The 24,297-nt window shown below is 42.5% G+C and overlaps 1 protein-coding gene across 5 annotated transcripts in view; it reads right to left on the bottom strand.

Moving 5' to 3' along the window:
• Positions 1 to 15,323, bottom strand: part of bcas3 (BCAS3 microtubule associated cell migration factor) — a 294,545-nt gene extending 279,222 nt beyond the window's left edge. For all 5 annotated transcript variants that reach the window (XM_086140765.1, XM_086140775.1, XM_086140783.1 and 2 more), the window contains exons 1-5: positions 15,213 to 15,323; positions 14,071 to 14,161; positions 13,455 to 13,509; positions 11,748 to 11,823; positions 11,262 to 11,368 (exon numbers count right to left, since the gene is read on the bottom strand). In XM_086140765.1, coding sequence (XP_085996891.1) covers positions 11,262 to 11,368; positions 11,748 to 11,823; positions 13,455 to 13,509; positions 14,071 to 14,141 — 309 coding nt within the window. In that variant the 5' untranslated portion in view covers positions 14,142 to 14,161; positions 15,213 to 15,323. The remainder of the gene's footprint in view (positions 1 to 11,261; positions 11,369 to 11,747; positions 11,824 to 13,454; positions 13,510 to 14,070; positions 14,162 to 15,212) is intronic.
• Positions 15,324 to 24,297: the final 8,974 nt, after the last annotated feature.

Below are 24,297 nucleotides of genomic sequence, written 5' to 3'. Positions count from 1 at the left end.
TGATACCGGAGGGGTTTGTAACCCATGCCAGAGGACCGGCCGTCTCTGGTCCAAAGAATTCTCCAATCATGCATTGCCGGCCTGGGCCTGCTGTCCTTGAAGCACCAGAGGTTCTCCCTGTTTCTTAAGGCCAGGAGACCCCATTAACTTGTGACTGCCATTGACCTGAAATTTAGTTCTGATCTATCGGTGCGTGTGTTTAATGTGTATGTTAAATTCATCCCCCATCGGATGTATTAACTTTACAAATGAAACCACGGTGGATAAAATGATCAGGCTACTCAGAGATCAGGCGTGAACAGTTGTTTCAAGTCCAGGCATAATTTATGGATTGGATTGAGATCTGGACTTCCACTTGGCTTCCAGAACATTCTCCTTTCTGCCTTTTATTAATATTCGTCTATGTTGGTATGTTGGAAATCCTCTTTTTCTACTTCAATCGGTTTCAGCTAAGCGTTTCTTCATGCTGTAATGGTAGCAGGAATACTGATGAACAGGAAAGTGGCGCCGTTTGTATAATACAATCGGTTGACTCGCATCAGTTGCATTCAGGAAACCTCCAATTTACAAATTGTGCCACTGCTGGTACTGACTGACTAGATCAGCCACTTTTAAGGAGCTAAAAATGTTTGCAACACTGGTTTTACACTGTATATTTTTTACTAATCTGCAGTAGCATGACACAAAAGAGGGAGACCACCTACTTTAATAATTGTCAATGCATGTACCGTATGCACAGTATGTATCTATTGATGATATTCCAGGGTGATTTGTGTAGTTGTTGATGTACCGAAGGCAGCAATGTACTACAATAAGTGCTGCGTTAAGAATAGCAGAGAAAGTATGGCTTTTACAAAACATTTAAAAACCTCTCACAAAATGTCCCGATTTCTTTGTTATTCAATAATTATGGGACCAATCATTTCAAATTTAAGATGATTTCTGTCCAGCATCTCGATGGGAGGTCCTGGACGCCACACTGGGAGCCTGTCGTCTGACACAATGCAGGCAGAACGGGTGTGGAAAACTTCAAACAAAGGGCAGGGGATATGCAGACTGTTGTTATTGTTCACCAATCTTCTACAATGTGCTCAAAGAAATTTGTTTTACCACATTACTTTGGTGCACAATTAAAGGCGTTTTCACGATTGACAATATCACACTTAATGGATGAAAGAGAAAAAAAAAAATATATACATACATTTTTTTTTCTTTTATTATACTTTCTCAATCCCTTGCGAGACATTATTTCTCTGCATTTACACGTCATGGATGAGCCCTGAGGAGTTGGCTGCCACTCAGCGTCCCCAGGGGAGCAGTAGAAGCTTCGGTGTCTTGCTCAACAACACTCGGACAGACTTGGAGGGTCACAGGAATCGAACTAGGAATGTTGGGTTCCAAGGACGACCACTCTTACCCCCTGAGCCATGCCGCCCCAGTAATAATAGTTTTTTGACATAACAGTTTGGCATTTCTTGTTAAGAGATTCAGAACGGTGTGCAGAAGCAGGGTGGTCTGGCGGTTCAAGGGCCATGCCAAACCTCAAAGTAAAATCTGCAGAGTGCCGACTGAAAGACCCAGTGGTAATACAAAGCAAAGGCACTGCATACACTTAATGTGACATGTCCAACAAGGAAAGGTTTTTTGGATGAGATGATGTAAATTATGTTTTGGCAGCAGCGGCTTTCGTGTTTCCACTTCAGTTGCTGATTTCCTCCATTTCCAAGAAAGCTTTTATGACTACCCCAAGAGTTTCTTTCTGTCAAAGTCAGCTTCATCTGTGTTGGTGACCACACCCTTGCTTAGAAGTGTTCTTAAGGCGCCACTGAATTCTCCTCTGCTAGGGTTAATACGAGCAGGGAGCCTGGCCTTTCAGTCATGAATCAAAAACTAAATCTTCGGGAAAACTGTTTGGGTTTGTTGATTGGCCCGAATCCTCGACATATACGGTAGATTGTACACAGTTGAAGCTCTCTGGCAGCGCTTTCATACGGTCATTCGAGGGAAAGCGAGCTCAGAGCTACCAGAGAGGCTCATCGTGCTTTAGAGAATGAACCGACTTTCGGTTTTCACATTAAAAACACGCAACGTATTTTTAAACCTTTTCTGTGATTCCCAGCCAGCCTCTTGGGTCACGCTTTCCTTTTGTCTCTCAGTATTAAGATATTACTTCCAGTTCATTTTGAAGTACAGACGTACTCCACTTGTGGCCAATGTGTGTTTTTCTGCTCAGTGATTATCTGCCCCTCGGTACACTTGGTTCTTTGGTGATACTTCCTGCATGTTTCCCCGTCTCAACGTAACGGATCACCGTGGTTATCTGACGGTATTCTCTTGCCTCTAGTTCTGGTTTTGTCTAGTAACTTCTGTATGCGGTCAAACGTAGGTCGTTTCATACTTTTCATTCTCTCTCTCTCTTCTTTCATGGGAAAATATCAAGTGAATCAAATTGCTTCTGAAAGTCTTTGGATACGTTCCTTCCACTTATTGGTGACTGGGGTGCACGGAGAATTAAAAAAGGGAGTGCTTTGTGCTCTTGACTCCTCTATAAAACTGGCTACTTGTTCTGCTACCCTGAGACATGTTTGTAAGCTCTGCTATCTGGCGACACAGGACCTGTAGGACAACTGCCACGTCTCACTGCTATTTGCATTTAAATCAACTCGGACAGCAGATGGCGTTTCAGAGTTCGCACCACATCCATTCCTGGGTCCAGGTGGGATTGTTTCGTGTTCACACCTGCTCAACACATTTTAACCGGGGAAGAAAACATCATTGCCTGCATTTTGACTAATGACACGGGTGTGAAGACACACCGAGCATATTAGTTCTCGGCCTTTTTCTCCCAACCATGTCGGGCTGGTTTGCCTGATGATCTATTCACAGGCGTAAAGACCCCCAACACAAGAATAAGATCGGAATATTTTGATCATAAGATTAGGACTATTTCTTTATTTCCTGAGAGAGTTCCCCTCTATATGATATATCTGATTAGATGTCAGGGACAAACCACTGCTTTTACTGTTTCAATGTGGATGTGTTTCAGTAGAAGTGCAGAAAATCCCTCACATGAATGAATGAGAATTAAAAAGCATCAAATTGTCTCAGTGCAAAAAAAGGTTCTGCATAAAGTCCACACTGGCTTGCAGCGTCTGCGTTTTACTACTTGTCTTTTGGCAAACAACTCGATTCAATGATCAAACAAGTGCATTCCGGCACATTCACGAAGGCTTTACTTTCAACCATCGAAAGATTAACACTTAACGTGTGTCAGATTTCTGTATTTCTTCATTACGGAAGAAATACAACAAACTCCCGAGAAATCCTCTCTAATGGACGATTTTGCTGGCTTTCATTTGTTTGAGTCTGATGGCAGTATATCGGTCACTGGTCTGTGTTTGCTGTTGGCGGGATCTGCCATGAGTAATGGCACATTGTTTTAAGTGCAGAATGCCCCACTTTTGTTGTTCTTTTATGCATTAAATTACAGCGAAACCTGCATTATCACTTTGTCCGTGCTTTAATCTGTTTGTTTTAAGTCTTTAAACCCATCCGAGGGGATGATCGCTCTTTTGTGCAATTAGTAGCCTTTTCAAAGTGACGGATTTAAAGCTGTGTTTTAGTCGGAGTGCTTGAGGTCCTGTGGCGGAAGATTAACACTGGAGACACAGACAGGTTGTACGAGCACTGATAGTTGGAATAAAAGGAGGTTGGCTGCGGGCCGGGATTCCTATACAAGCAAATGGACCGGCGAGGAAGAATAATGGAATTTGCTGGATTAAAATGAGAAGAAGGGAAAGCTGGAGGTTAATGCTCCGGGTTATGGTGCATTACCCTGCTGCTCATCCTGGCCTTACATGGCTCTGTGTGACATCCACTGCGAACAAAATTCCCACCATTACATTAGTGGCCTGGTATATGCAATATGCCAAATTGCTTTTCAGTCGCTTTCCTGCTTACCATTATTCATTATATTCATTTCATTTATGGCTAGGATGTTTTTTTTTTTTTTTACGGAATCATGCTGTCTGTTCATCTGTTTTAATCTCTCCATCTAATGCCATAAGCTGTGAACACATATCTCCACCATATTTGCAAGTAAGCACACTCACAAATGGTGCTGGACATATTGGAGGTTTGGGTTGATCAGGTGCAGGAACAGGTGCTTGTTTGCATTATGCAACAGCGCACATTCAGGAGAATTTGCCATCTACCCATGACGCTGATTCGGAAGGGCAAATTCAATCCGGCTTGAATTGTAGCTCACTTACTCACTGACGGCAGTCAGTCACGGCTGCCGTCACACATAGAAGAACAATTTACTACGAACTTCATCACATGACCAACTTTCCAGTGTTTTCTAGAAACAATTTTCTGGCCTTTTCCAGAACATTTTCAACTGAAATCTTCTGGTGTGCTGGGGAAGCGTCGCACCCGACACCAATAGCTTCCTCCCCAGGGATTGTGGAGAGGAGCTACTCATTATCTCACTAAAGACATGCTTTGTTCAGGAGTTTAAAAAAGTCCACGCAAAGAGTGATACTAAATACGTCAAACAGAAATCCCGTATTTCACTGAACAACTGTCGTCATTCCGACCTCAAAATCCAAATCACTGCTCTCAGGCTACACTTGAAATGTTACTCATATGATGAATAGAAAAACGCTACACCAATGACATGATTTAGATTGCTGCAGAATCTCAAAATAATTTTCTGGGACAATTTGCTTTTCCACTCACATGCTTTGAGGGACTGAACAATTGTTCTGACACATTTCGTAAAGAGCAATTCAAGGTCCTGACAACACATGCAAAGCCTCTCATGGAGTTTGCAACTCTGGATAAGATATAGCACCATAGTTGGACTCTGGTATCAACCAAGCGATCACATCCATCCAAAATAGTTGTAACTATCCCACTTACTGAGAAATTTAGCAACAAAAAAATAATCAAACAAATAGATCAAAAAATTGTATCATCTAGAAATCAGAAAGTGACAATACACAGTCACACTTCAAAATGAGCAATAGGTTTCTTAAACATTAAAAGAATAATTATGTTGGTCAGGAAAAACTGCTTTTCCATCATTGGTACAAAAGATAAAACTCACTGTGTGGGACAGGGAGGTCACAGGTCTCTGTTTGGAGGGCTTTAAGTGCAACATACCACATCTAGATTGTTTATTATATTTGCCATTCAATCAGAATCCAAAATTCTTATGGATTACCAACTATGGTTTCAAAGATGATTCCAATTCAGCTGCTGTTACACGCCGTGATTATTTTTCTGAGACCGATATAAAAATGTACGGTAATTGAAAACATAATATATACGCGTGAATCAAAGGACTATTTTTACTTTAAAACCGGTCTTTTCATCCCGACAGCTCCGGACAAAGGATTTGTCGGCGGCAGTCTGCCTCCCATCACACGGCAGCAGACAGCAGTTTCACTGTAAGGCGACACTAATCTACATCACCTAAACACCCCTGTCAGCAGCCACACAACAAGTATGAGTCCCCATCACTTCACTGTGTGAAAGTGTGTGTGTGTAAAATGTCCGTACTTTGCTGGGCCATTACACGGGGTGTTGGCTCAGCAACTGTCACAAACACTTCACAACCACTCAAGAACCAGAGACTGGGGCACCTTTAGTATTTACTTAAACCCTGCGCAAAAACACAGCCCAGAAACATCCAGTAAACTTTCAGAACAGAAAGAAAGACAACGCAAAAGCCCCGCGAGCGATAACACGCACGGCTGTCTTGTTGAAATCAGATAAGGTGTCAAGTTCAACAGGGAACCGCGAGGATGAGGAGCCTCACCGAGCTTATATTATTATTATACTGGGTGTGTATAGCGAGGCCAGAACAGCCGTAATCCCCTCCTGAACCATAAAGTGCAACAAAAAAATCTGCTGGCAGCCCAGGGGTTGCCACATCACAGTGATGTGAAAGGCCAGGGTCCGCATGTGTTCGCGCATAAAGTAAGAGTGAGTCTTTCTAACCGTGGCCTGTGGCTGTTTATAAAACGACTGATTAAGGACTTTGGTGTGTTTGGATCTCAGAGGATGAATGTGACGTCGGCATGTTTCAGTGACGGCCTCGGCATGAAAGGCGATACTTTGTAAGCAAGACCTTCACAGTTTTGCGGGGAATTTGTCAAGTCCCCAGTCAGATGAAATCTTCTAATGATTTTCCAAGACGCGTTTTAACCGAGTGAATTTTCGCAATCGGACGTGTCGCCGCGGCTGCCGGAGAAGGGCTTTTAGGTTCAAAACGGTCGCAGCCATCCGAGCACGTTTGAGGAGAGAGCTACGGTTTTTGACCGGTCCTTGTTATTTATCATCCTTTGCGATTCAATATCGACAGCGCGCATCCGACCTGTAAATACCGTAAGTCACGGTATCCCATCGTGGGCCTCTCCACAAGTAATAAGTCACAATAACTCATATTTTTCACTTAAAAAACTCAGACTATTCTTTGACTCTTAATCATGCACAAGAATTAAGTACCGTATTTCCAACAATTTCCTCATAGCTTTGAAAATATATATAACTGATTTTTCCCTCTGGATTTGAACACACTAAAAGCACCTACTGAAAATGATGTGATTAGTAACGGAACCGCGCATCCTATATATGAACGGAGAATCCATTCATGAGTCGTTTCTACTTCTAATCCTGAGTTGAGGGTCGCAGGGCTGAGGAGCCTCTCCTGCTGTCACTGGGAGAACTGGGAGAGAACTGGGAGAGAACTGGGAGACACCTGAGACCAGTCAGCTGCTGATCCAGGACAAACCTTCATTCACACATCCACACGTCAGGCCAGTTTAGGGACTTCCATTGACCTACATCACATTACAGTCATTTGGCAGACACTTTTATCTAATGTGACTTACAAACACACACACACAAAATAATAAGAAATGCAGTAGATGCACTCTTAACATGTGCACAGGACTGAAGGACTGAATACAGTCATTTTAGGAATGTTCATCTCTTATTCTTGTTGTAGTTATTGATGTTTTTATTGGGATTCCAGATATGCATGTCAAATTTCCATCTCCAAATGTGGTCATTTGCTTACAATTTTCTGTCTCTGAAATCACCTCTACTTTGGGTTCCTCTGCTTTTTGACACAGAATGTCCATGATTTGGTGCATCCTGCCACCTGGTGGAAAACACACTGCAGTGCAACTCAGGCAGAACTGATCTCTCTCCATCAACAAACTGTATTGAAATCTCTTTCAGAGCCATGGTATTTGAAATAAATATACTATTAATTTACTAAAAATTGTCTGTTTTTCGAATAAGATCATGTCTGACAGGACAAACTACAAACAAATCTTATACATTTCAGGGATAAAGAGTCTTTTAATTGTCAAGTTGATATGTTTAACCTCTTCAACCCTGACCCTACTTTCAGGGAGAAGAGAAAATCCCAAAGTTACTAAAAGATTGCGCCGCAACAACAAGTTCATATGAATGTTCTTGGGACTCCGGAGGCCACAGAGAATGGATCTCCAGTGTCGTCAAACTGATTCCTGACTAAACTGGAATAAACGAAGGAGAAATGTGAACGCTTTATCCTCTAATCCCCCATTTGACAGAAAATAAAGACAAACTAACAGCAGGAATCACTTCCTGCCTGAAGCCAAAATAATAAGTGATGCACTAAGCGTTCCTGATGTCCTGTCCCAGTGCCGTCACTGCAATTAGTCAGGTAAGTAAGCACTTTCCACGAGTACGGAAGGAGGATCTATGAGCACAGCAGCAACAAATTTAACATTTACCTTAATGAGTTTCCAAACAGAAAGTCCAACTTGAAGTGCTAATTTATTTGGGTTGTCTTTTTTTCTAAGAATCTCCGCATTAGTTTGGAAAACAGACGACTTCTTGAAATCTACAGCTTTGCAACCTGGACCAATCTGTGTTTTATCTGATCCAGTCATGTCAGGGTTAAACATTCAGGTGCCCTCACTTGCTCGTGTGCAGTATTAGCATGTTAAACCAGTGAGAACAGGATGACGGCTGCGGCTCTGTCTATCACCAGTCTATCACCAGCCACTACTATTTCTATCAGAGAACTTAACTACTGTAATGTCAGATGGTAAAAGCAACCAAAACACTTGGTTTTTGGACATTTCTTGTCAAAATCAGCTGCCAGGACAAGATTTCAACAAGAAGTCACCATGACCTGGTGACAGAACCTCCACAGACAACCAACAGGAGAAGCAAATCCTGACTAGGAGGTCCGAGTGTAGTAACTCCAACGGTGCGTGTACTTAAGAGGACAGATATGCAAAGTCCAGCGGAACACGGCTTGCGTGGACACACCTGACCGCACCAGCGGGGTTCAGCTTTATCTGCAAGCAGGTCAACCTTGGAATTCATACTCTGGGACAGCTGAAGAGTTGCCTGGCCATTCTAGTGCAAAAGGGGATCTGAAGGAGTCAAATCTTCCATATACATCTTCTAACCGCTTGGTTTGGAGTTTGTGGGTCCAGTTCAAAAGTGGAGCATTTTCATATTCCTTGTGAGAAGTGTTTCTGTGTAATCAGGATGCGTCTTGTTATTGTCTCTCAGAGGAGAGCGCACATGCAAGTAGAGGAGCGAGTAAATCCTATCTTCGGCGAATGTTTGTTTTCTATCTTTTTGTCTAGTTGAGTCGTGTGATGTGGTTGTGTTTGTGCGTTAACTGTGGGGTTTGAGGGGTTTTGTGTTTTTCATTCTGCAGGCCTGCTGTCATCTGGCCAGTGGGCGTCTTCGGGTGCCATGGCTGAGATGCGGAGCCTCCAGGTGGAGGTCTGCGGCAGCCTGGAGGCGCCAGCTTTATCTGTGGGAGACTTGGTCTGCGGGGGATCTGATGAGTCTGCGGTGCAGGTGAACTGAACCATGGTTTTATTTGGGGAGAAGAAGAAGCAGGTTCATCTGCTGGTGGAGTCTAGTAGATTGGCAAAAAGGGCATTTGTACAAGTGTGGCCACTGACTCAGACGGCTACTAAGATCACCTTGTTATACACGACTCTGATAGTCTCTGATGGGTTTCTATCCAGAGACACATCCTGACTCAGGAGGGTGGCGTTGATTAGAAAGGTCCTGGCCTCATAGAAGAATCCACTTCTGACACACTGTCAGACAACCGCTCATAAGCCTCAACAACCGTAATGACATCAGCATCTGTGTTCACATCAAGGTTGAGGTCTTCCATCACATTTTGCTCCGGACCTCCTCAAACAGTCAATCCAGCTCCACCCGGTGAGGAGAACCACGACACCGCAGACCGGCCTGAGTCCACTGGAGAGTCGACGGAGGCAGTCGATGTGCTGATGTTGCCAGCGATAAGGACGAGGCGACTGAGGCACGTAGAGAGCAGAGATTTGGTGTGGTAAAAATAGAGCAGATCGGTACAGACGGCACAGAGGAGTGAAGTATGCGCTGAGAACGCCACCCATGCAACAGGTGAGAGTGAGGAGGCCTGTAAGAGTCAGGTGAGCGATGCCAGCGAGGATGTTGAGGGATAAATCAAATAGTGTGGCAGGTGAAACGGACAAGACGGAAACTCTATCGCCGGAGCAAAAGCGAAGCAGGAAGAAGTTGTGCTCGCTGCAACACGGGCTCTGACTGCGGTGATATTTTGCTCACACACACACAGTTGACTCATCAAGGGAGATTTCACCCTGTCACGCTGCTTAAGAACTTCCCTTGGTAAGCAGGAAATGCACCGACTAAAAAGAAATGTAATTAGTCAGAAAATAGTGTCTTGTAAAACAGAACGTCTCTGAACTTTCTGTGTTTCTTATTTCATTCAACCTCTTATTCCACGCGGCTTGTTTCAGACGTGGATCTCCGGACTTGAACGTGGCCAGAGAGGCAAAGAAAATAACTTGTTTTGATACGAGACAGCCCAAATGAAACCTGTTGACATGTGATTCCTCCATGGCGAGGAGGACCGGTGTGGAGAGTGGTTTCGAGCCACGGCCCATCACTTAGTGTTCTTCAGAACCTCGAGTTCAAACTCAACTGCAGTGGAAAATGGGATTCAGTCGAGTCACTCAAATCAATTGTTTACCGCAAAAGAAGGATCGGACTGGAGGCGAGCAGACATGGCATGATCAAAAGTGAAGAAAGACGTTGTAGAAAACCAAACTTTTTAAAGCGATTGGACAGACAAATGTGTTCATTCTTGCGAGTATAAAGTGTTAATACCAGACAAGACACGGGTTCTTTGGAGAAACGTGTCCTGCGGAGTCCGAAGAGAGAGCGCAGAAAATAAACTAGCTGAGTCCAGTGTGACCGGTCCTCCCCACTCTTACGTTTTGGCATTCTTCTCTGGTTCATTTTTAAATCATGAAGTTGGATATGGAAAAAAACAAACAATTTCATGCTAGCTTTCAACAAGCCAAATTAGTTTTATTTAACTCTAAGGGACAAATTGCTTCCTGGGTTTGCACTGGATGCTGTAGCCTAGAGGAAGTGCTGTGTGAAGCCAATGCTGAAGCTTGAATTCTCCTTCCACACTGTTAAAGAGAATTTAAAGAAGGTTTGGAGTTATGTGGATTCCAAGCAATGCTTTGGTTTGCTTTCACACTGCACCTTGTCAAACAGTACAAATCTAATCTCAATAATGTCATGTTGTTGCGACAATCCCGCTCCTGTAGCAGCAATGCATCTTCCAGCTGGATTACCACCCGGCAACGATCACCAGCAATTAAGACAATGAAGGAGAAAAAATATCAAATTCTCAAATTCTAACCGTAGTTTCCAGACACATATTAACAGAACAAACCTCATTCCACCTAGACCGGTGCAAACACCCAACCTCAGCAAAAACATAGAACGCTGTCTGTACCACCTGCTGGGAGCCGGGGCTTATCCAGGCTGTCCCTGGGAAGGAGGCGGACTGGACACCACTTTAGGGACACATGTAGAGACCTTAAACCATTCGGTCTCTCGTTCATTCACCGGGAGATTTAGTCTTCAGTTAATCAAATGCATATTGTTTTTGATTGTTGGAGGAAATGAACACCCGAGAAACCCAAACAGACACAGGGAGAACACACACACTCCAAAGAGAAAGGCCCCAGTCAGAGTCAAACTAGGAATCCTCTTGCCGCGAGGTGGAAGCGCTTACTACTGCACCATCACGCCGCCCTGCTTCAGATAGATCTTTTTTTTTATTTTAACTGAAACGGCTAATCGATTAGCATAAAGGACTAAACCTGCAGTGATGCATGGGGACAAAAAGGTGTGTTACTTACAGAAACGCTCCAGATCTGCATGCCATCGGAGTAGCCGATCATGAGACAGAGCGGAGGGTCGGTCGTGCCGCTGTGCATTTCCATGATTTCCGGGTTTCGGGCTGTGTCTGCGAGTTGTAAGGAATGAACTTCAATTGTAGATAACATGACATCATTTAACACCTATTTGGAAGAACTAACTGTGTTTTAACTACTTTTTGAAAAGAAACCTCAGAGATTCCTGGTAGATTAATCATTTGACTGTACATGGTCCCGTTTTCTTCTTGAGTAGCTGTGGGGCCAATTACAGAAATGGCAAGTTTTTTTAATAATTATAGAATTTCATCATTTTGATATTTATGAGGACAGTGCATGATGCATGCAGGTTGCAAGTCCCAAACTGAGAAAAGGGCATTAAACAGCAGCTTCATGTGAGAATGAGAAACTGACTCCACACAAAGGAATCATTTTCACATACTTTATCCCTTCTGCAATTTTTGAACTCACCATTTATGTCTGCTTTCTCAAATCGCACCCAAACGATTTTCTCTTTTTCATCAGTCGGTTGAGCCCCGGTGTATGCCTGTGGTTACGATGTTAAAGACAGGGTAAAGACCTTGATCAGACATTTATGAAACCGGCCACACAATGCAGTGAAGTGCATCAACATAATTTCCTTTTTTTCTACCATATGAATGTTTATCATGATCTTTAAAATCACAAACCTGGGAAAAGAAACAAAGTCAAACAAGCTACACTTCAACTACCTCAACATTGTGAATCCACAAAATAATTAGCAATGCTTTCATTTGAAATGCTTGTGACCTAGTGTACCAAGTGTTCAGAAATCTGGAAGAATCAGAAGTCCCTGCTTATTTTCTTTTTTTGCATACTTAAAAGGTACCAGTTTTTGGCATTTTAGAGAATTACTTACAAGTGTGTTTGATATTGAGCGGTCATTTTATGCTGGCTTTTAAAAGGTGACTGATTGCAAGTTCACTCCTTTTGCAGGGATTTTGAAAAAAGGCAATTAAAATAACAGGATACTTTAAAATAAGTGATACACCATTGGCAGAAATCACCCCAGGAAACCACAATAGATTGATTTTTAATGTCAATATTGTAATTTATTTGTTTAGATGAAGTTTTTTTAATTCAAATAAATGTGATATTATGTCATTTTCCCACTCAGTGACTTATGATCAATATTATACGGTTAATTATGACACTACACTGTCAGGGACAACGAAGCAAAAACCCAAACGCACTCAAAGTGAAGTAGCAACTGAACAATTTTAAGAAAATGAGAAGGAGCTCTCAAAAAGCGAAAGTTCAAACATAGAAATCAAAAGAGACCAAACTCGAGGCAAAGTAACAAAGACACTATTTCTAAATGCAACGACAATCAGAAACAAGAAGCTCTGACGAGATTCATGAGAATCACCTGTCAGTCCAACATTTAAAAGAGCTGGCTGCAGGAAGGAGTGGGGAGACAGACTATATATACATACACACTTCAGTTGAAGCAGGTGGACACAATCAAGACCAGACGAGGCGGAGGAACAGGTGTGACGATACACAGCTTCCTGGCCGTGACACACACTCATATATTTATTCATTTTCTACACCCCTAATGCTACACTGAGTCAGTGAGTGACAAGCAGGGTGCGTCCGTCACTCTCACATGTCTGGATCTGAGCAGTTTAGGTCTCATATGAACCTGCTGTGTGTTTTTGGACACAAGGAGGACCTGCTAACTCCACACAGGAGTTCCTGCCAGAACTGCACTACGGTCCTTCTTGTTGTATGGCCTTTGCAAAATACGGAAACTCCCTCACGTGCTCGTGATAAATAGCATGCATACAGCAGATTATTGTGACAAAGAGTGCAAACCATATTTCCTGCTATTGTGTATAACATTTAAAACAAAATAATGAAGAGGATGGTGCCTTTGACAATATCTTAGCGCGACAAATACAGTTACTATGATGCTATGATTGCAATTATTGGCCCATTCTTTTTGTATCATTGCCATGTTACTGAGCAAGCATACACAGTACTAGACCCCAGATGAGGGTCATTAATTAAACCTGTTTACTTGTAAAATCATGTGAATACCTTACACATACAGTATTAAGATGATTTTCTGTAATAAAACTCAACACTTATGCATGAATCCTTTCCTGAACTAAGAAATGTTCATATAAGAGGTACCTGAGGAACAACATCTTGCAGGAATGTTACCACACTTTCCATGTATGACTGCTCCCTGTGACAAAAAGCACATGCCATCATTAAACAAAAGTCAGATAGTTCATCATAAAGAAAGCCAAGATTTCAAAATCATAGTGAAAATGGTCCAATATGATGAACACTAGGATCCTGAATCAGTTTAAATAAAACTAATGAGACAGTTAAGTATGCAGGTGCCAGTACACAGAGGAACTGTGAAGGGAAGGCTTTATTATCCCCCCCAAAAACTCACATCAAATTATTTGGAAAACCACGTTGTTTGAAATTGGGTTTTAAATATTTCAATCTCCCTATACATTTCTGGATTATTTAAACTCAATATTTACATGAACATTAACATTATAAGGCTATTCACTACCTCAACTGGGTGTTTTGTGGGGCATTTAAAGATGTTCCTATTCTTTTTCCACTTTCAAATTTTAAATTTTTGAACATGTTGCAGCCACCAAATTCGAAAGTATAAGTGTGTAGATATAAAAGATCACCTGTCTGTCAAACACAGACTAAAGATTTTTGAAATGATTAAACTCCATCTTTATTTTCATTTTATGTTCAAAAAAAAGACAGGTATTCTTACGTGACAGCTTGTGCTCTCACCAAAACCCCTCCAGCACAGCGACTCGGCCTACGTGGTGAGTCTGATGCCATTTTGACTGGGTTTGCCTTTCCTATAAAACAGAAAGGGACATTTTACCAAGATTGTAATCATCCACACTTTGTCTTGCCATTGTCTGTGCATAGGGGATAATAAGTTCCCAGTTCAATCCCCAACAATCAACATCACTTTAAACAAAAACTCAATTTCTACAGAGTGTGGATAAAAATCTAATAATCATTGGTTTCATTTGAAAGGACAAATTGCCAAAAAGCAATGCCACAGTTTCAGAGGTGATAGTCCACGGGGTTATACTGACTTGACATATCCATCATGTATAATTATACAGGTTAAGCCTCATACAATCCGGTTACAATCTCATATGTAAGAGCAAAAGAAGCATACAACATATTTCTATGGTTTGGATCGCAGTACTGAAAATGTTCATGTGTGTCCTATATATTTGGTGATCTTATTCTGGCCAAGATTGCAGAGAAATGATTGTTGGATGAAATTAAGAAAAGTTTAATTCTGTATTATATGAAATATTGGAGGGTACTCTGTACTCATTTTAAGTCGCATATTTCATGTTTCTGTTTCTGTTGAAAGACCGGTTCATGGGTAGATTTAAAAATAATCTTGGTTAATAATAGAGTTTTGTTCGTTTGTCAATTTGAACGGCTCTGCACATGAATCAAGCAGCGACAGCTCGCCAAATCTTAAGAAGCACGCAGAGACGAATTGCTACACGATGAGGAAATAAGACCAGAAAGTGCCGTCAGAAATTGCCCTTTATTCCCGTGGGTTTACGGGAATTTTGCAAATTAGAAGACTGGGAGTTATAAAGGTAGCCTGTCCGTTAAGCTGTCTATAATAGGAATTAACACACGTTTACAACCCGGATTAACACACTTTTGTTCGTTGATAATGTAAACTCCAGAGCATAACTGTCAAGTCGCCACTGTAGGGCCATTCCTTAAAGATAACATACTACGAATGTAGCCCCAATGCCATTAGCTAACTCTATAGCTAGCTAGCATATCTGATAAACTCCCCTGAAAAAGACAACAAAACACAAAACATGGCACAGAATCTTGGAGTTACTCTGCACGACAGCTACGAACCGAGCCCCTGAAGCCTGGCGGTCTCCGGTGTTACACTATTGTGTGCCGTTTGAGTGAATCCCACGTAAAAAACCAAAACAACAACAAAACAACACTCGGTTTCCGGAAGTGTGTGGTGTGACGGGGGACCAATCAGAGAAGAGACAGGTTTGGTTCAGCCAATCATCTACACCGAAGGCGGGACTAAGAAAGTGTCGCCATGACTGTCAACAATGATGAGCGAATACTGTTTTTAACGTTTTAAAACGATTCAAAAAGCGAATTCGACTTTTCCTCGGCGTTCACGATGCATCTCCTGTAAGCCATTCCACAGCACTTTATACCCCCTCTTTCATTACACTGGTAGTAGCGATGCACATCAAGCACTGGATTAGTCATTAAATGAATGAATTACCTATATTCTATTTAATTTCACTTATTCTCCTTTGTATAGCACTTTGATGAAATGCATCGGAAATATATCAGTTTTCCTTATTATTTCCTCCAAATTTCCACCAAAAGAGAAAGCAGGAAAAACTCTTGTAGAAAATACTGCAAATGTAGATGATAAAAACACTTGAAGATTCTGTCTTCCAAGTGATAACAAGAGGGTATCAGTTATCAGCTTTGCAAATTTGACATTTTGCTGGAAAATTAGGCTTGCGACCAAGGGAATCAAAATCCAGTCACAGTTTTCATAGCATTAATTACAACTCACTTAAAAGTGGAATTTATTTATTCTTTTTAAACAGACATTCTGGGAGAGTTTATTTCTACTTGAATGGTATGAGGCCTTTTGTGTTTTTAACAACAACGGTGAGCCGATGTTTTCGTTTAAGTTGATTTCCCTGCCAGTCAAACTGAGTATCTTTACATTTTAATGCATTCTTGTCATATCCCAGCATTTGAATAAAGGGCATTTGAAACTCAAGCTCGTTCTTCCTTTCTTTCTTTCTTTTTTCTTCTATGTGAGACTGGAGAAGGTTAGTGCTCTTGGGGGCATTTGAGACACTTTTTCACTCATATCTTTCCAACTCTTTATTTGTTCTTTTTCTGTGTGCATGTTTTTTGTTGTTTGCCCTTGTGATCGATTGATTTATTTTAACAGTGCCTCAGTCAACGCAGTCTTTATGTTTTTTTCTGAGCCTGCGAAAGGCCGTCTACTGATTATAAGGGTAATGATAGCAGACTGTCTTTTGCGTAGTCAATATATATGCACCGACCAGTGGTGCAGAGATTGTTGGGAGTGTGGAACAATGTTTACCTTCTCAAGAATTAAATTACCAAATACCAGCAAGAAGATATTATTGCGGGTGTAGATTTTAATTGCACTCTTAATGATACTGTTGACTGAATAGTTTGGAGGCCCAATCCAGTGTCCTCTCAGGTCTCCGAACTGCCATATCCTTCTTGACTTGCTAGATGCTTATTGGATAAAAAGACCACAAACCAAGCCGTAAACCTGGGTCTGGACCTGCGGTGATCAGGAGTCAGCAGCCAGACTCAAAAGGTTGTACATCCTACAGAGCCTCCTATCCAGATGACTTCAATGTAATATCACCCCAGTTGGCTTTTCAGATCATCATTAGTCACATTTGAGCTAGTCACGACTCCTGGCCACCCGGTCAAATCGTATTGGCACTTCAACAATATACTACGACAAGACAGAGGTTTCTGCCAAAAGCTCATTGTTTTCTGGCAGGAATGGAAAAATAAGCAGAGCCTCTTTTACACTTCGATTTTTTTGGTGGGAAGTTGGCAAGGCGCGGATCCGGGTGTTCTGTCAGCGGTATGCATCCAATTCCTCAGCTAAAACAAAAAAAGGTTGTTGGAAATCTTCAAACTGAAATTAAGAGTATTGAGGCTGTGTGAGATGGCGGTAGACTTTGCAAAAAGGATGGAAATGCCTGTGGTGAATACTTTTTTCCCCAAGAAGACAGGAACATAGGGTTACTCATAAGAGCGGAGGTAAGGACACATAGGTAGACTACATCTTGTATAGATGAGGTCATCTAAGGAGTGGTAGGTGAGAGTGTAGCCTGACAGCATAGGATGCCGGTTTGTTGGATGACTGGTGACAAGGCAGTGGGTCCCGATGATATATCTGTGGAGGTGTGGAAGTGTCCAGAAGAGGCAGCGGTACGGTTTCTGGCTAGATTATTCAACAGGATCTTAGACCGTTGGAAGATGCCTGAAGGATGCAGACGAAGTGTGACGGTGCCCATTTTTAAGAATAAGGGGGATGTGCAGAACTATAGAGGGATAAAGTTGATGAGCCATACAATGAAGTTATGGGAAAGAGTAGTGGAAACTAGACAGAGGGCAGAGGTCAGCATTTGTGAGCCACTGCATAGTTTCACACCTAGAAAGAGTACTACAGATGCAGTATTTACTTTAAGAATGCTAGTAGAGAAGTGACGAAAAGATCAGAGGGAGCTGCATTGTGCTTTTGAAGACCTAGACAAAGCATATGATAGAGTTTTGAGAGAGGAACTCCGGTATTGTGGGAGAAGGTCTGGAGTGGCAGAGAAGTATGTTTGACTGGTGCAGGACATGTATGCTAGCTGTGACACAGTGGTGAGTTGTGGTGTAGGTGTGACAGAGAAGTTCAAGGTGGAGGTGGGACTTCATCAGGGATCAACTCTGAGCCCTTTCTTGTTTGCAATGGTGATGAGGTTAGACAGGAATCTCACCGCTGCCATAAACCGAATGCCTTTTGGGCGAACACCAGGACTTGATGGGCTCCCTGTGGACTTCTTAAACACTTTTGGAGCACCATTGGCCATGACCTTCACACAGTACTAATGGAGTGCAGCCAGACTGGCTCCCCACCAAGCTCCTGCCGAAGGGCATTTCTCGCTCTACTTCCAAAGACGGGAGACTTAGCCATGCTGAAAACCTGGAGGCCTGTGGCCCTACTGTGCACGGACTACAAAACCCTGTCCATGGTGCTTTCCAACAGACTGAAGGGTTTTCTTGATAACATCCTACATGCAGATCAATCCTATTGTGTCATGGACAGGAATATATTATGTTTACCATCAGAGCCACATATGATGTCCTGTCCTCTCCCACCACCCGATATCTCTGGTTTGGTGAGGACCCAGCCTGTCTGCAGTGTCCTGCCCCAGCAACCTCAATTACATCCTGGTGAGCTTTAAGACCAGCCTTACTCAAGGCCGATACGCCTGGTGCCAAATCCAAATGTGCAAGTGCCCGGCTGCTGCATTGGAGAGTAAGAGGTAAACTCGCAACACCATGCCCCAAGATGCCCAGATTACCTCCTGGCAATCAGTATCCTTTGTCCAGGAAGGGGAGAAAAGGCCAACCAACCATTCACATCAAGACTTAGGCCCTCTGGATGCTCCCGCGACTGGGAAACGGGAGTAGACTTGAGTTTCAGGGTCTCCTTCTGACCCAAAATTCAAGTGCCCAACATGTGTCCAGACCTGGTCCTCTGGTCTAAATCCTGCCAACGTGTCTTTATCATGGAGTTGACAGTCCTGTAGGAGGAAGTCATCGATGAGGCATCTGAGAGGTCACGATATGCAAACTTGGCTGCAGAAGCAGAGGATGGAGGATGTATGTGCATCTGGTGGAGATGGCCTGCAGAGTCTTTGTTGCTAGTTCCACCACAAAGCTAGTAAGGGAGTTTGGAATCCAATGGCAGGCTCAACGGAAGATAATCAAGGAGACTGCAGCTTGAAGAAGTAGTCACTGGTTGTGGTTGTCACGAAGGGTGACGGTATAGGCAGCCAAGTGACCCTGTAGTGCTTCTAGTATGACACATAACCCAGGCCTGCATTTGGCCAATCTTGGCTGAGGGTAAATTTTGAAGTAAGGGCAAGAAAACCCAATGCATTTGATGTGCCAGGTGGACATCTGTACCCCCATCCAAGAAGATTTCTCCAACACCAGCATCATCCTGAGTTGTACAAACCCCAGCAGCATCTTTTCTTGATAGATGACCTTCCCACCTAACAGTTCTAGCAGCTTAAAACCTGCCCTATGTTTCTGGTCGTGTCACCTCCTCAGCTGGACTTCCTGGACACGCAGGATGTCCACCTTCTCTCTCGGCCTTTCCTTTGTTATCTCTTCCTCTGAACTCGTCCAGTGAGGTTTGTTGGCTGATGGTTAACTGATCTGATGAGGAAGTCATAACTGCCAGTTCACATATTTAGTCTTGCATTGAGAGTGTGCTGGAGACCTTTAAACACTTTTAGGCTGCATAAAGGTGCGTGACAGGGTTGTGCACGGTCTGGAATACTCTGTGCACTCTCCCTGGAGCCCCTCCTTCAGAAATTATGCATTGGATAGCAAGCTTTCACAAAGTTGTTATACCAAAATAATTGTATCCGCCTATGCAGATGATGCTGTTGTTTTGATGGAAAGATCAGGAGGACGTTGACACATTAGCAAAACTGACAAAAAACATTGCTTTTATATCCTCTAGAATTAGGAGCGATGTAACGTCCTTGCGGTTGGAGAGTGGCGTCGAGGCCTTCCTGTTCTCCCCCGGAACCTACCCTGGAAACAAGATGGGATGAAATATCTTGGCTTGTTTCTGGGGGGCGATAATGCTGTGGGTAAGAATGGGAAAAGCCTTGCACAGAAAATAGATCACAAGTTGGGAAAGTGGAACTGTTTACACTCCCAAATGTCATACAGAGGCAGAGTGTTGATTTTAAATAACCTGGTCGCCTCCCTTCTGTGGCAGGGGAGAACCTATCTTGACCCTCCATCCTGCCTCTTGGCCCAAGCAGAGACTACAATGTTCATTTTTTTGAGTGGATTTCATTTAGTCGGTTTTTGTTTTGAACCTAGAGATGAGGTGGTTCAGGGCCTCGTCCATCTGTCCAGCAGAACAGACACATCAAGAGTGCAGTTTGTTGATATTTACCTTGCAGGACCTCCTGATTTAGTTTGGAGGGAAGTGGCCAGCTGCATTTTCAGGTGCATTACTACACCAGGACTGGATGCTGCTCTATTTTTAAATGATTTTAGATGATTGCAATCAAATGGTTTGCCTACTTCTTACAGGGGGATTTTAAAGTCCTGTGCTCTGTTTGAACAGCGCAGGCTGGAAAGATTTGTCCCTCCGCACTGTCTGCCGATGTGGCCGTTTGCTTGTGGTGTCTGGCTGAACGTGAGCTGAGGCTCCACACTGGGACTGATGGGAGGGCTGTGCAGCACAAAGACTGGTTTGAAAACAGCAAGGGGGTGGGAAGCACAAACGGCGATGTGGCGGGCTCTCCGCCGGGGATTCGTTCTACCTGGATGGTACAGAGAGGTTTGGAACTCTGGAGGCAGAAACTGATTCCTCCTCCTACTTTCCCTGATTTCACCCGGAGCCCTGGATTCGGGGGCTTGGCGGGGCCCCTCCGACCAGCAGTGGTTGAGTCAGGTTGACACCTCCCAACATGGAAAGAAAGAGTCAACATTCACCGTATGAAAGCCATCAACAACAGGACACTGTACAAATCACCTTGAAACAAACGGACTGATGACCTGCAGAGAAGGATCTTCTGCAGCGCTACTGCAGGAAATGTGTTTTTGTCCGTTATAGATCCCACTGTTTTCAACAGTTCTCATATTTTCACAAAGTGAAGGAGATTTTTTTCGCCTCAAAACAAATGCTCTCAACCTTTTTGGAATCACTTTCTCTGGCCCTGTCTTTATTTGCAGGATTAATTCTAAAGAATAAAAACCCAACACATTTAATTTCCAACTCTTAACCTATTATCGGGGAAGCATGACTGGTATTTATTTCAAAGATGACATTCTTTGCCAAGGCTGGAGGTGCGATGTGAAGGCGAGGCTGCAGTCTGAGTTCGCCTTCCGCAAGGCCAGTGGGAATTTGAATAACTTTTTGCACTAAATGCAATCCTATATAGTGTCTCAAGGGCGGCCAAAGTTCAGAACAATCCTTGGAGCTTTTTTTTTTTTTTTCTTTGCTACAATGCTGTAAATGCTGTTGTTGTCCCTGTTGGTCGAAAAAAAAAAATTTTCAAAAAAAATCCAAAAATCTTCTTTTTGCTGAGAGGATAGAGACAGACAGGTTAGTAGTAGTTAAGTAAGAATATAGTGGCAGCTGAAATGGCATCCTTAGATTGAGGTCACTCCAATGTCACCGTCCACACATCCAAACATTTTTCCTGTTTATCAGTCAGATGCTCAATTACACTTTAAATACAGGACATCAAGCTTGAAAACATACGTCTATGAAAACAAGTAACTAAATCTAAACCCCTGATTAATTTCTATGGACAAATGACACCATTTCAAACCATAATATGAAAATATAATGACATGGCTTGATCCGCTTAAATCGTCCCTGAAAATATCATGGTTATTGTAGTTAAAATGCAGGACATTGTTTTGCGTGTGTCCACCTGATGGCAGTATAACTCCAGGTCCTCCCTCGCTCTCTTTGTTCTCTTTGCAGTTTCTCCTTTCTGTTGCATTTTTTTCACCACTTATTAGAACACAGAAAAAGAGGGAGAAAAAAAAAATTGTATCCTCGGGCTAAAATAAATAGCTTTTCATAGTTAATTTAATTGACTGTTTTGTACAAAATCAAGGTAATTCCGCCTTAGCAGCAGGAGCAAACAAGAATAGCATTGCCTTGGCAATCAGTTACCACACAAACACAGAGCGGAATGGTCGCAGATTTTTCTTACGCTTCTATTGCAGAGCGGTCACAGCAGAAGTTTGTTCACACTCTTTCATGCACCTGTGTTTTTTAATACTCCAGCATCCCAAGAAAAAAGGGAAAAGATGGTTGGGATGGGGGGGATTGTTATTCTTTTTGTTTTATTTTATTTTATTTTATTTTATTTTATTTTATTTTATTTTATTTTATTTTATTTTATTATCTGTCTACTGTACATATCTTACACACATCTTACTGCATCATATCTGTATCACTGCTACTGGCTGTCTACCGGGCCTCAGGAAAATCATTTTCTTTCATTCTCTCAGAGTGGAATGACAGTAGAAATTCTTGAATCTTGAATCTTTGAAAATGCCAACATTTAACATGAAACACATTGTGCATATTGGGGTGGCATCTTTAACTGAAAGTGAAATGCAATGCATTTTAAGTCTTGTTTCTCAATGGATTGCGTGGAATGACCGTAACCTTATAACGTGCCCGAAATGTCAATGGCATGACAATGCGTGGAAATGATGTTGGAGCACCATGAAAATAATTATAATCAATTCAGAAATATTTTCACACAAATGTTGTGGTACAACAAAGTGATGCAGTGGTGATGAGTTACAGATCAGGAATCAGATGAAACAAACACAGACCAGCCATGTGATGGTGCACGCAGGCTTTTGTCCAGTTTGAAATGTGTTCATTAAATCACGTTTCAGTCGATGAGTTGTAACTTCATAAACTGAATACAGAGTTTTTGTGTCTGAGGTAAAATAATAAGTACCATGGTGTGACAGTTTGTGTTTGCTTTGTGCGCTGCATTAGTTTATGTGTGTTCACAGAATATTGAGCCGTAGAACAAGACAGGAATGCCGGTATGACCCATTTATTCTGACAATAAATGGGTTGCTTAACGTGGCAGTTGCCTGCCTCATTAGCTGGTTGATGTAGGCAATGGTCACATTGCAAAACGTAGAAATGCACGACCGCCTTTATTCCGACATACTTTGCAAAAATGTCATGCTGACAAAGCAACGCAAAGATAAACAAAACAAAACAAAACAAAACAAAACAAAACAAAACAAAACAAAACAAAACAAAACAAAACAAAACAAAACAAAACAAAACAAAACAAAACAAAACAAAACAAAACAAAACAAAACAAAACAAAACAAAACAAAACAAAACAAAACACTGAATTTCATGACACCTTTTCCTTTTTTCATAGTGAACCAGTTGGTTATGAATGACTGAATGTTGAAGAAAATCCAAGTCATGGTCATTTCTTTGACACTGGATCGCTTGAAGATATAAAAGAACAATAATGAGGTGAACATATTTTAGATGATTTTCCAGGTTATTGTAAAGATTTCCTCTTGGTGTGTATTTTATATATTCAAAACAGAGGTCAGCAATCAGTCCTGGTTTTTATTCTCCCCTGTAACTTCTTAATCATCTTTCTCTTCTGCTAGCTTATAGGTTGTGTGTGTGTGTGTGTGTGTGTGTGTGTGTGTGTCTGCACATGCATGCCTCTCAGTGTATGCCTGTGAAACAGAGTATGTCCGTTGGAGGTGTTGCTGTTCTCGCCTGTCCTGCTACTTCCAGCTGCGTGTCTACCGCCCCCCTGCAGGCCGGCCGAGGTTACCCCACGCTGACCTGTTTAATTGTCTGCCTGTCCCAGGGCCCTCTGGTGAGTGTGTGCTTGTGTTCCTGCTGGGCTCAGGAGGACATGAGCAAAAACATACACAAGCACAAGCCAGAAGACACCCGGAATAAGCACGAAAACAGCAACGTTCGCACTCACAGACGCGCTTCGAAATCTTCTTGGATCCGCATCATTATATTTTACTCATCGACTACAGCAAAGTGATCTTCAGCTAAACGTCATTGTAAATCGTCATTGTTAATGAACAATAAATCAATTCAGTTACAAACATAGACAACAGTTACATTGACCGAATAGGAACACAAACTCATAACCACTGGCTCGCCCATGAAAGTGCAAGAAGGATCTGACGCTCACTTTTTGTCAGCACTCACATCCCCCGAGCCCCCCCCCCCCCCCCCCCCCCCGCTCCGATCCAGATCACGGCATCCACGTAACTTGCATTAACTCTACAAATACCCACTGGTGTTGAACTGACAATAGATCCTTCAGAATAAGAGCCAGCCATATTAGCAAGGGGGCCAAGATGATGCACAGCAACCTCAGCCAAAGGTGCAAAGACTGAAGTTTGCTGAATCCACTGCATTCTGTCCCGTATGTGTTGTAGCCATTATGATGCGTGGAAGCTGTAAAGATGCTTGTGTGATAGAAACCAATGAAAGTGTGTATGCTAAGGATCTGACCGTTCCTCTACATGCCAGGCTGAACATTGTCGATGTGCACAGAAGCTGCAAAACATATGAGAAGATGTTGCACACAATTGTTGTGCACATTTTTGG

This window comes from Fistularia commersonii, chromosome 3 (assembly GCF_037954325.1).
Source record: "Fistularia commersonii isolate RoL2024-O1a breed Wild chromosome 3, RoL_Fcom_v1.0, whole genome shotgun sequence".
NCBI classification, from domain to species: Eukaryota; Metazoa; Chordata; class Actinopteri; order Syngnathiformes; family Fistulariidae; genus Fistularia; species Fistularia commersonii.
Note: the sequence above shows the minus strand (reverse complement) of the source record. Positions and strands in the feature narration are given on the sequence as shown.